Source organism: Cydia fagiglandana, chromosome 5 (genome assembly GCF_963556715.1).
Source record: "Cydia fagiglandana chromosome 5, ilCydFagi1.1, whole genome shotgun sequence".
Lineage (NCBI taxonomy): Eukaryota > Metazoa > Arthropoda > Insecta > Lepidoptera > Tortricidae > Cydia > Cydia fagiglandana.
In genome coordinates this window covers 2,133,188-2,146,012 of record NC_085936.1, presented here as the reverse complement: position 1 = coordinate 2,146,012, position 12,825 = coordinate 2,133,188, and the positions used below count along the sequence as shown (strand labels likewise).

Below are 12,825 nucleotides of genomic sequence, written 5' to 3'. Positions count from 1 at the left end.
GTGAGAGGTGTCAAATAAATTGAAGGTGTATTTACAATTCATAGAGCTCTGAGTTTGGTGTGATATAATAACTAATTATGTATTTAATTCGAATATAACATTGCCAGGCGTTTTAATTGGGGTAAAAGTAGTGCCGGCTGACGTCCAAGATGCGCGAAAAAGTGCAATTCATCTCATTTACTGGGTCAAATTTTATCGCGTTTCGTTACTCAAAGGGTGAAATCGGTCCCCTCTATAAATTGCACACCTTCAATTGTTTTTACAACCTCTTTGTTGCCCAACCACTGTCACACCCACCGCAGAAGAGCTGCCAGGCGCCCGGATTAAGTAATAATGATAGTATGGCACACTAACTAGAGGGATTTCGTTGCCGTTGCTCTATAAATTGCAAACCTATTTCCGTAGCTAGGTCTTAGACCATCTAATGCCTACTTGCGGACAAGTCTGAGCGAAATGAACGCGTGTATGACATAACAGCTAACTGATATGATTCGAATATCATTCTAATATCAGTTAGATGTCAGGAGCACGTTCGAATAGGCCTGATAGATGGATGTAGTTGTATTTAATGATTGTCGTTTATAATGAATAGGGTAGGTATTATGCGTGATTATAAACGATCAAGAAATAAGGGTCTAGAAGTTATATGTATAATTGCGGGAAACACATCAACAAACAAACGACGGAAAAATTACGAGTAAATTTTTTTTTTAAGTTTTGGGATTTTTATGTTATTTCTACTCAGAATCACGAGAACTTTCGATACTTTATTATTGTATCCTTCTATCTAAATTTCATTACCATCATAGGAAGTCTATGAAAATAGTGAAATGAAAATCTTGGCACATTTTTACCTATTAGGATTAGGATACGATCTGAGTATAAATTGAATATTATAAAATTTAATATAATATTTTTAAATTTCTAAAAAAGTACAATGTGCAAAACAAAATGGCCCAGATACCTATATAAATTCAAAATAAAATTTGTAAAGAGACGTTAATCCAACTCACTTTTACTCAACTTCCAAAATAACTTTGATTTGTTTCCAAACTCCAGTAGATCAATAGATCGATGATTAGTTAATCGCAAGCTTACCGAATATCCGTCCGCCATTGTTGTGCGGATGTCACGGCTGTCAACGATTCAGACGCTTTTGTAACCCGTGTCAGAACAGCAACCATCGAGGGACCTTGGTCAACTCTCCGGCCCTACCGCGACGTACGACGTGTTAGCTCCCTGTCGCACTTGTAAATTCGTACGTAAGTATGACAGGGAGGCACACGTCGAACGTGGCTTTGCGGTAGGCCCTCAGCTTTCAGCAAAATGAAAATCGGAATGTCCTTATCTGTCATTCTATTGCTCGAATATGCTAGCGATAGTGAGCCAGATAGCCTTTTCCGATTTTTCGATGTTGGCGGTAACGATCTGATTTCATCTGCATAGTTTGAAAACATTGAAAACAAGCATAGGTATTAAAGTAGGACCAAGCTAACTCTTCACAGGCTGGTTAAATTTTCAACAACAAAGGTGTGGATGTGTACCATAAGCGTCAAATATGTGTATTTTTACACGACTGCCCAAACAAAAAGAGTGTATTGTTTTCAGGGTTCATGTTTGTATGTGAGTTTCTTTATTCCACCATAACTTCTGAATGCCTTAACCGATTTAGATAAATGATATATCATTAGAATCCTTACGTCATCCCGACTAACATAGGCTATGTGACGTCATAATAAAATCAATATGGCGGACATAATACATGATATTGCGTGATGTTTAGAAAAAAAAATCTTGCAAACCTATCGAGTGGGGTCTCAAAATGAAGAGCTTTGAAAGACGATTTAAAATATATATGCAACATACGCGTTCAAGTCTTATTTTGGTAGAATAAGGATCCACAAAATGTGCTAAGAAAAATAAATCCTTCTATCTTATTTAGTGAGCTATCAAATGTAAGGGTTTTTACCGCTGATCATAAAAATATATGTAAATCATATGGTATACCTAAGGTAAATACAGAAACTAAACACAAACATGTTCTAACTCGCGCTATTGAAATCTAAACGTGTGAAATTCTATTTAAGCGATGGGCTTCGAATAATTTCTGGCTTATTGGATTCTTATATTTCTTGTGAATAAAATGACCCTTGCCTACTAAACCTAATTAACCCGCCTGCGAAAAAAATTGGTTTTGTTTTAAGACGTGCGTAGGTACTAAACTAATATTCATAATAGGGATACTGCAATGTTCTGCCGATTATGCAAGAGTGATAGCGAAATTTCGATTTTCTTATTTCGCGGTAGAGCCCGAGATTGTGATGGAGTGTAGTAGTGGCGCCCCCTACGCAGAGTTTCGCGTAATATTCCCTATTGTAAGAAAGTATCTATGTGACAATACATATATGTTTATACATATTATGTCTTCCTTCCTTCTCAAATGCTTCGAACCTTCCTTTATTCATTCCTAACCTAACTAGTAGTAGTAGACATTTGTCTAAATTCAAAAGCAGAAATGTGAGCTCCGCGTAGGCTCCAAGGGCCAGAGCGCGCGCTTTTCGCAACTTTCCCTTAAGTAATATCTTAATTGTGAAGGCCAAAGGCCGAGCTGCAAGAGTGTTGTGTTCAAACACAGACCAATAGAAGAAGTGTCTAGATGCGCAGGCCAAAGTCCGAGCTGGGGTAGGGTCGAAGGCCAGGATCATCTGACAGGTGGAACTCACTTACTGCAATTTCCCCTAGTATAGCTGCAATCTCCCGTTTTATAGCAATAAAAAAGCCAATGGCCCGATTGGTCCGAAAAAGGCGCGTCTTTAGTATTCAAACAACAACAACATACCATAATATAGACAATAATACAAGTATCTAAATACGAAGGCCGAAGGCCGCGAACCTCGCGTAGGGCTGAATGCCCGAAGCGTCCGAGAGAGACGTACCTTTAGTATTTAAACACAGAACAATGCAATGTTACAAGTGTCTAAAGCGCCCTCCAGACTATGCGCGTGAATCGCGGGCGAAGCCGCGAACGTAAGTGTGGCGCCGATTTCGCAGATTGTTCACGCCTTCGCGGATTGTTCTCCGTTTTTTGTCGGTATTTCGGCCCGCGTCAAAGGAGACGCGAAGCGCGAACTTGCAAGACTCCACATTACACACTATTTTATTGGCTATCTGTTGACATTGACAAGATAAATTGTCATAACCTTCTATATATGGCGGCTAATTGGTTTGATAGTATCCTGTGCGTTTTAATAAAAATGGAAAAAGATGTTCAAATTCAAAATATTCAATGGAACAACCAGATAGAGCTGTTGTTTATACAGCTCTACCAGGCTGAGCCCATTTTATGGGATGTGTCATTAAGAGACTATAAAAATAAATTACGCACATACGACGCGTGGTCGCGAATAAGCGATATATTGGAAATACCTGTAGATAAACTTCAACAAAAGCGTAATTCCCTATTATCGAGCTACAGGGCCTACAAAATTAAAGTGAAAAAGTCGATTAAGTCCGGGGCCGGTGCGGACGAAATATACAAGCCATCTTGGTTCGCGTACGAAGTTCTGGACAGCTTTTTAAGGGATAAGGATACCCCAAAGAAAACAATAACGACGGTAAGATAATCATGTTTATTTTAACGAATACAATAAGTAGTAAACTCGTCTCTGATTTGTGTGGCGTTAAGAGGAGATCGGCGTGGTATTTGCCGCATATTGCGAACGGCACACGTCGTATCGGTTTCGTTTCTCCATGAGCCTGGTTGGATGAGAACGTCGTTCCGGTCATATTGATCAATTGAACCTGGAGGCGTGTAGATATGCGACGATGTCCTGCTACGCCTCAAGTAATTGTGTAACAATATGCAAGTTAATGTAACAATGCTAGCTTTCTCTGGTTGCAATTGTATAGGTTTTTTGAAAACCCGAAATTTGGTAACCAGTATACCAAAAGCGTTCTCTACTGTAACACGAGCACTTGACAATCGTTGGTTGAATATGCGTCGTGGATTTCCCCGCTCAAGGTTTCCGGGATACGGTTTCATTACATTCTCCGAAAGAGCAAATGCTGCATCAGCCAAGAACACATAAGGCACATGTTTATTTAATCCGGGCAATGGATGTGGTGGTGGCAGATTCAGTTGGTTGTCGCAAATCTTTTCCCACAACATGCAGTTTCTAAATACGCCACCATCACTGATTCGACCTTGGCAGCCGATGTCAGCAAAAGTAAAATTGCACTGACTGTCTACTAGTGCCAGGAGGACAATACTGAACGTTCTCTTGTAATTAAAATATTCAGATGCCGAGTTAATTGGGCATTGCAAAGCAACATGCTTGCCATCTAGAGCCCCGATGGCCCGAGGAAATTTCAATGAATAGCCTTTTGAAATTTCTAGCCATTCCTCGGGGCATGAAGGAAGCTGCAAAAAAATAACATTAATAATATTAATTTATTTTTCTAGGAGGACAAAGAAAATGTGAATAAAGAAAATGAAGAAGAAAATCTTGAAAAATCACCACCAGCTCAATCTCAAACTATCAGAAGAAAACAAAATCCGCCGGAGCTTCTGCATGCAGGCCGTATGGTAGAAGAAGCCCTGAGTACCTTTAACACAACTATGAAGCATTGTGTTAAAGATACTCAGGATCCAGACGACTGTGATTTATATGGTCAACTTTTGGCCAAAAAGTTGAGAGCACTTAGTATTGAGGACAGGTTGAGAATGATGCATACAATAGATGGTATGTTCTTGACCTGTCCTCAAATAAGACAAGTTAACCCATGGTCATCATCATCACAAGCTACAGCTACTTCCACAATGCCCCCCTCATATTCTAATCCTTTCACTATAATTTCCAACAACACACTCCCTTCCAGGCCTCAAAAGGATGTATCAATAGATAAACCTTTCAAGCCTATAATAATTAAATCTAGTAAAATCATTCGTCCTCATACAAACCCATTCTAAATATTAAAGTCCCCCAGTATTAATCTAATATCAATATTGAACTTACAGTACCGGCCAATTATATATATATATCACCTCCATGTTTTTTCAGTGGAACCTTTTTTAAATTTGTAAGTGATTTCCACCTCACTACTGTAAGTAGGTAGTCTAGTAGCATAGAGTAATATAAGTAAAGAAAGAGTGGTAACTCCATACATCAGTTTTCTTATCAAAACGCGAATTATTTCGTAGTCGACATCTAGTGTCAAGTAGCAGAATTTATCAGTACTGCTAGTTGACAATAGATGCCGCGGCGAACGAAAACTAATAGTACATTTTTCGTCAGTAGCGACACTTGTCATCTGGTATCAAGTAGCGGTACTGATAGTTCCGTTACTTGACGTTAGATGTCGACTACGAAATAACTCGCGTTTAGGCAAAAAAACTGATGTATGGAGTTACCACTCTTTCTTTACTTTAATATATATTACTCTATGCAAGTAGTAGTCCTTTGTGCGAGCGATGAGAAAAATTGGTCTCATGTTATGGTTTTTCATCGTTTTTTTTTATAGAGTAGGTAACTTAATTTTTTTGTTAGAGGATATTTAATAATATGTTGTCTCCTATTGTAATTCACAGTGTTTCCAAAGAGAATAGAGTGTATAGAGAGTTAAAATATTGTCATAGTAAATTTTGTAGTCACAGTCAATTTACTGCCATCTTTACACAGATGATTAAAACTTTTAGAACGCCATTTGACTTTAATCCTCATTCTTTCACTGTTATGTGCTAAATTTCTTAAATATAAAAAAGTGTCGCCATCTACTTGAGCATAGGCCAAAGGTACTGTGCCATCTTTTCGAGCGATGAGGCCGCCTTTGGCCTATACTTGAGTAGTCGAGTAGATGACGACACTTTTTGATATTTAAGAAAATATTTAACACATATCAGTGAAAGAATGAGGATCACAGTCAAGTAGCATCCTACAAGTTTTAATCATCTGTGTAAAGATAACTTGACTGTGGCTACAAAATTTACTATGACAATATGCCTCTATTTTAATTTTTTTGGTATTTAATTGCCACTGCAATCATCATATATTTATATAGCATTTACTCTATACATCTTGGCCGGTACTGTATAATGTTTGTTGTTATTTTAGTGGTTATTAATGAAAATATAATTACCAGTAGTTACCACCAACTCATTTTGGTGGTAACTAGTAGCTTAGAAGATCATAATCATTTATTTGTTGCAAATCATGGTATTAAGTAGATGTTAATACAACAGGGAAGGTTCATCTTTATAGTTTATCCTATAATAGCTGCCCAGAGGCCTATAAAAATGTCTCCCATTCTATTCTAAATTGAATGTTTACCATGACAGTTAAAAATTACATTTGTCATGGCAAGTATTTCACTCTGGGCCGCTACAGGTGTATTTAGATGTTTCTGAAATGGTTACTGTTTTTTTATTTCTGCTTCATTTCTTGAAATATATTTTGTATGTTGTTGAAAGTTATTCCCTTTCTCGCCTGTTATTTGCAGAGACCGGAATTTTCGTGGCACTTGAACTGTCATTCCAATATAGGTACATATATAAATACAATACAGAACACAATATATATTAAAAGATTAAAAGTAGAGGTAAACAATAAGCAGTCTAATCGCTAAAGAGCAATCTCTTCCAGGTAACTTATTAGTTTAGTTCAATTTCCAGTGTTTATTTGATTTCATGTTTAAATTCTGTTTAAGCACTAACAACTGTCCTATTAGTTTCTCTAAAAAATAAAATACATGGTCACATTAATCCAAATTTATTTTTTATTGTATATTTCTATTTTACATTACTAAAAAGTTATTTGGAAGAAATTGCTCTTCTGCCTGCCTCTTCTTCTGCTTCTTATTGCCTGGTATGTAGTTATTTACATCTGCATTTAATCTTCTTTAATAGGTATGTTGTGTTCTATATTGTATTATATGTATAATGGATGTCTATAAATGAGAAGTCACTGTAACAATTAAAAAATACCACAAATATTCTGGTCTTTGGTCATTTGTTAAATTATTAGGCCAAAAATATGTGCAGTATTCTAACCCTTGTAAGGCTCTTATGTACATATTCATTGCAATACTTTTGTGAACTACTATTATTAAGTACCATTTCCTTTGTTTCATTGCTTTTTAAAACAAATTAATTTAATTCCAAATTACCTACTTATAGTTTGTGCGGAAAGAGAAGAGTTGTGGAATGTATGGGAACCAATACAAACTACGAGTCTTCTCTTTCCGCACAGACTATAGAATAAGGTCCACATAAAAAATTTAAAAAATGTATGGTGGGCCTTACAAGGCTTAAGTTTATAGGTAATATTAATAAATATTCATAATTAAACATTTATAATTTTTATTTCACCTTAATTTCATCCTTTAAAGCTTCATTCAAAGCCATGCAAACTTCTGGTATAATTTCTGATATCAACTGAGGTGATATTTTGAATAAGAAATGTAGACTCTGGTAGTCATCGCCGGTGGCCAAATAACGAAGTGTTACTGCGAGACGTATGCGGGCTGGAATGGATTTTCTCAGGTGGGTGTCTTGTTTCGATATTTGGCTCGAAATTTTGTTAAGTAAATATTCGAAATCCATTACAGACATGCGGGTAAACTTTTTGAACTCTCCGGACGGTTCGGCTACCAGTTCACCCAATTGCTTTTCCATACATGCACTGGAACAAAACACAGAAATATGAATGCAACAAAGCTCCAGTTTTAACAGAGTTAATCAGCGAACCCTGGGCTCTAAACCAAGAGCTGACGATGCAACGAGAGAAACAGAAAAACTATTGAAATGCATCTTCTATCTTGTTTAAAATCGGTCGAAAATGTACTTACTTTGATCTATTTCGATGGATACTTGTCATCCACCATCTTCTTCTTCTGCTTTTCCTTTTTCTCTTTTTTGTACATTTTATAAATTGATAATTATAATATGATACAGCGCATAACAACAGCGATGCTGCCGTAGCTACAAATTCGTCCATCTTCAAGCCGGGTGCGAATTTGATCAACCAAATCACTTGACAGTTCCAAGTTTGAATCAGCCTTCTTGCTTTGCCGCAAACCAGATCAGCTGACGCTTCGGCGCCATCTTGCCGCGAACTAGACTGCGAAATCGCCGTGAAGTGTGCGAGTGTGGAGACATACGTCAACGTCGCGGTATGTTCGCTCCGCGACGTCGCGCCGCGATTCGCGCACATAGTCTGGAGGGGGCTTAATGCGAAGCCCGTAGACCGAACTCCGCGTAAAGCCGAAGGTCCGGAGCGTCGGACAGGTACATGCGCTATCCTCAATTTCCCCTAGTATCTTAATTGGGAAGGCGCGATTCCTCGCGACGCCGCAGACTGACCTGCGGGAGTTTAGTACTAGTGGAACTAGGTCAGACATTTGAAGAAATTGCACCCGTGGCCCTTACGCAGAGCTCGGTCTTCAGTCTACGTATTTTGAAACATGTACAATGGTTCTGTGTTTCACCGCTAACGTCCCGCAGCATGGCTTTCAGCCTCGCGTAGAAGCGTGCTTCTCTTGAACGTTTTGGGCGTTCGGCCCTACGCACAGCTCGGCCTTCAGCCATCTAGTGTGTCGCGGCTAATAGCTACCTATATTAGCCAGTTCATCATTTGTAAGTAGGTAGTAATTACTGCCACATAAAGATGTTAGCGTCGCGTAGACTGAATAATGAAATGCAATCAGACGCATATGATTGTTGTTCGATTTGTTGCTAACAACGTGCTATTTAGTCTAGGGCCATGTACGTCCTGCTAAAGTCGCATCGAAGGTAATCGAGTCAATAACTTTTTTAGTGGGAGTTAAAGCTATGAGTCTTTACTGTGGACCTTCAAACCCTCATGGACGTGTTAAAAACTTCTACTTCTTTTTAAGAAGCTATATGGGAAAATGTCAAATGTCCCATATCGTGAACACATCCACATATTATCCACAGAAAAGACGCTGGTATTCCGGAGCGGTGAGTTTAATTAAAAGGTCCCAGTCCCAGGAGTTAATATCCACATAAAGAGAACTTTGTGGACAAACTAAATGCCCGGGTAATCTTTATAAATAATAGTTTTAGTTCGTTTTGTCACTAAAATGTGTAAAATAAAATAAATTAATTAAAAAATTAAAAACACGACTGCTGAATTTTAAAGCGAACTAAAAAGCTAAAAATAATGTTAATATGTTAGTTACATAAGGGGTCATGCACATTTATGACCGCGACTGTAGGTAGGTACGTGTGCATTTAGTTTCGATTACAGTCGGGGGACCTTCATTTACCTACTGCATTATTTCATTTAAAAGGTTTCGCTTTAAAATTCAGCAGTCGTGTTTTTAATTTTTTAATTAATTACTTATACTTAAGCTTAAAAATGAATGCTGTATGCTGTATTATCGGTTGATGAATAAAAAAGATCTTTGGGGAAGCTACTGAAAGCACAAAATAAAATCCAAATCAGTCAATATGACCCAGATTTGAATTGCTTGCGACCTTAACTATCAGTAAAGAGAAATACACGTTACAACCTTGAACGTGACCTAATTCTTAAGTTCATTTGTAAGTTATACAGATCTTCATAAACTCATTAATCTCAAATGCAGTTGACAAATCAATAGCTCAAAACAAAATGGATGCCCATTCAAAATGGCTTCCGCGCGTGTCACAGACCTGAACAATAAGATAATTCATTTACCAAGGCTGGTGTATTGTATAGACCATTATATAAAGGATAAGAATTTTAACGGCTTTGAGACCATAGTGGTGATAATTTTATTGTTTATTTGGTTTTGGTAGTGATGTTCGTGGTTGACCAGTAGAATATTTGGGCTGTTGTCCTTATCAATTTTGTACAGCGATGTTCTAAATGCAAATGATTTTCTGTTGAGCAGTTTAGTTTATGGCTGTTAGTACATTATAGCGTGTAGTAAGGTGTATTAAGTGGGGGCTACTAGTTTGAGAAAGTTCTGAAAAACTAAGGGAAAACCGATTTATCTTACTAATAAGTTATAAGAAAGTGAGGAAACTATATTCTGTCCCCTAGGAAAAGGGTGACTTAAGGTTAAATTATATAATAATAATAATAAGGTTCGTTGGTTATATTCTGATTAGGTTTGTTGGCGAGTTGAGAGTAATAATATTTGCCATTATAATCGAAGGTTATTAGTTATATTACGATTTTTTTACTGATGCAATTATTGTTGCACCCAGCGAAAATCTGAGATAAAATAAATATAATATCTAGTCAACAATAGCATGAAATACTAATAATCAGTTTATCGACCACAATACCTAGTCAATAACTTTCTGAGCAAAAAAATCTTATTAATTACCCCTTCATTGAAATCTGTTAGACACGTATTGCAAAAAATCTCCAAATCTCTGTACATTAAAAACATTGCAAAAAATAGACCATTGTTGTCACGTTTTTAGCTGACCATGTTATAGTTTTTTTTATAAGGTCCTTTTGTCGACCGTTATTATATTTTTTATTTGTTATTTATCTGGCTGCTATAGGTGCCTATCAATTTTGATATTTCCTGTTGCGTCTCAGAAAAGAAGAAACTTGCGATGTTATTTTTTTGGTTTGGAATCAGTGAAAAAGCAGGTACTTATCCTGGTATTTAGGAGGACTACGTGATAAACAATGAGTTTTCAAAAAACATAGTTAATTTTTTTTAAGAATTTCAAAAATTGTTTGGTATTCATAGTAAGTACCAAGATAGTAAGATCAATATGTGTCATATTTTATTTGTGTTTCTCCCATTCAAATTATGGTTTAAGGATTTAAAGAAGAAAATGTTATAGTATCAGTCAGGATTTCAATGACTATTTATTTGTGAACTAGTCTTTAGAACCCAGAATAGTCCAGTTTGCTAGACGCAATGTTACCGGGGTTCAGGGTTACCGTGATGTCGGGGTTCGAACCGGCAACCTTCGGTTTGAAAGTTACACGCTTTTACCGCTCCACCAACGCTTACACTGCGAGTCTGCGTATCAAAAGTGCCGCACGACTAAAATAAACATCCGTGCTCTTATAACCCGGCAACCTTCAAATCAAGAGTGAACAGGCACCTTCTGGGCGAGCTCGCTCCATCGTAGGCCACGTCTACGCCTCGACTAGTCTGTGGCCATGAGTAAGCCCATTCATAATAAAAAAAAAAAAAAAAATTAAACATGCAGTGTATAATAATACCACATGAATACACATATTTGTCAACAGGGTTCACTCGTATGTTCATATTTTATGACTGTACTAATAATAGATCTATTGTCTATGACATAACGCTTTATTACGTGATTCATAGCTTCAATACTATTGTGATTTGACACGGAATCGTTTTTCTAGTACCTATACTAGTACTCATTACTCCTATTAGTCATAACTTTGACGTCAAGTCGATTAAAGGGTTACCTACACAATAAGCGTTATATTGCAGTTAAACAGAGAAATAACTATTGTTGTAAGCCATTCTTCAATCACAGTTATTTATTGACTCAAAGAACAAAACAAATCTCTCTTAAACCCGAAAGTTGAAATTAAAAAAAATATTCTGTAAGCAGGTCTTATTAAGGGTTCTTTCACAAGTGAATAAAATATTTACAGTAAAATCATATAGTGTGATGAATAATACATGGCAACATTAATAAATACAACATCCAATTCCTGCGAGTACAAGTATTTTGTTTTTTTTTTGAATAAGATTAATTACTTACAATAAAGCCTCTTAAAAGGTCACCGTAAACAAATGACTTCTATGTTCATTTACTCACTGCAAATACTATGAACGTTTACGCTAATTGATTACAATTAGACAACCGATCCTGACCTTAACCTGCCTATCACTCTAACCAACTAACAAAACGCTCTTGAACATCTCTATTGCAAGTATATAAGGTACACAGTCGATTGATTTGATTATTGAGTTAAGTTTGTAAATTTTCAGTTGTTTCTTCTTAAATACTACACCTGTTTGCTTTTGACCAAATCTGAACTCTATTTTAGCGGTATAAGGTTGCTTTTAACACTTCTTGACGAATACGTTAAGATCTTTAGAAAGTAATTTGTCGATTCGCTACCATCTTACTGCATTGCATTTAAAACCATCTTTATTCTTAGCTGAATTAAGTTCCAAATGGTTTAATCTAGTATTCATTTAAATTTGTATTATGCTGTTTGTGTTTACTTTCAAATGAGTTGTTCAAATACAGAACTGTGCCATTCATTGACGCTCAATGAATGGTGTTGTATGCGACTGTTTCTTAGAAGAAAGAGCTTATTTTCTTTGTAAAATAATGTCGGTTACGCCTTTTTGGTTTTGAATTGGGTATTTTTGTTCGTAAACTTGAACTCGTTACGTGTTGAGTTGTTTAACACTTTTGTTGCCATTTGTTCTTTGAGTGCTTTTTGTTAGGTTGGTGTTTTAGTTTTTTACAACTAACTTGTAATATTTATTAAGTAGTTTATTTAGGTTAAATGCCTAACACTCATGACAATACATACATATTATCTCTATCAAGTTGAAGTGAAGGTTGCGATATTAATTATGATAAAACAACATAACCTCAAGAAATAATTAAAGATACCAATTAGTGCGATTGAAAAGAAACTTTACTTTATTAGCAGTTAATTAAAACCAATAAGTTCAACTAAGTATTATGTAAGTATCAAAAAACTGAAAAAACACAACTGTTTGTTTAAGAAGATGCGAGTGACAAAAAAAAAACGTGGGTTAAAAAAAAAGTAAATTAGAAAATCACTCATAATTATTTTAAAGCTGCAATTTACTATCGCAAAAACTTATCTTTTACCAATTAAAGGCATA

The 12,825-nt window shown here is 36.3% G+C and overlaps 2 protein-coding genes across 2 annotated transcripts in view; one reads left to right on the top strand and one right to left on the bottom strand.

The window, feature by feature from the left end:
* LOC134664276 (angiotensin-converting enzyme) overlaps positions 1-12,825 on the top strand; it is a 206,487-nt gene that overhangs the window by 4,948 nt on the left and 188,714 nt on the right. The gene's annotated exons all lie outside the window — the stretch shown is intronic.
* LOC134664285 (uncharacterized) lies at positions 3,611-8,221 on the bottom strand. Its single transcript, XM_063520845.1, has 3 exons — positions 7,843-8,221; positions 7,364-7,676; positions 3,611-4,420 (listed from the first exon to the last, which is right to left on the bottom strand). The coding sequence occupies exons 1-3, from the start codon at positions 8,205-8,207 to the stop codon at positions 3,635-3,637; spliced, it is 1,464 nt and encodes a 487-aa protein (XP_063376915.1). The 5' UTR covers positions 8,208-8,221; the 3' UTR covers positions 3,611-3,634.

What these genes read in the sequence shown, in the direction of transcription:
- LOC134664285 (XM_063520845.1), bottom strand. Translation starts at nt 8,207, where the DNA reads ATGTGCGCGAATCGCGGCGCGACGTCGCGGAGCGAACATACCGCGACG. An exon ending in ATCCATCGAAATAGATCAAA is followed by an intron (nt 7,677 to 7,842) that starts GTAAGTACATTT and finishes GTTTTGTTCCAG; the next exon opens with TGCATGTATGGAAAAGCAAT. An exon ending in CTTTAAAGGATGAAATTAAG is followed by an intron (nt 4,421 to 7,363) that starts GTGAAATAAAAA and finishes ATTTTTTTGCAG; the next exon opens with CTTCCTTCATGCCCCGAGGA.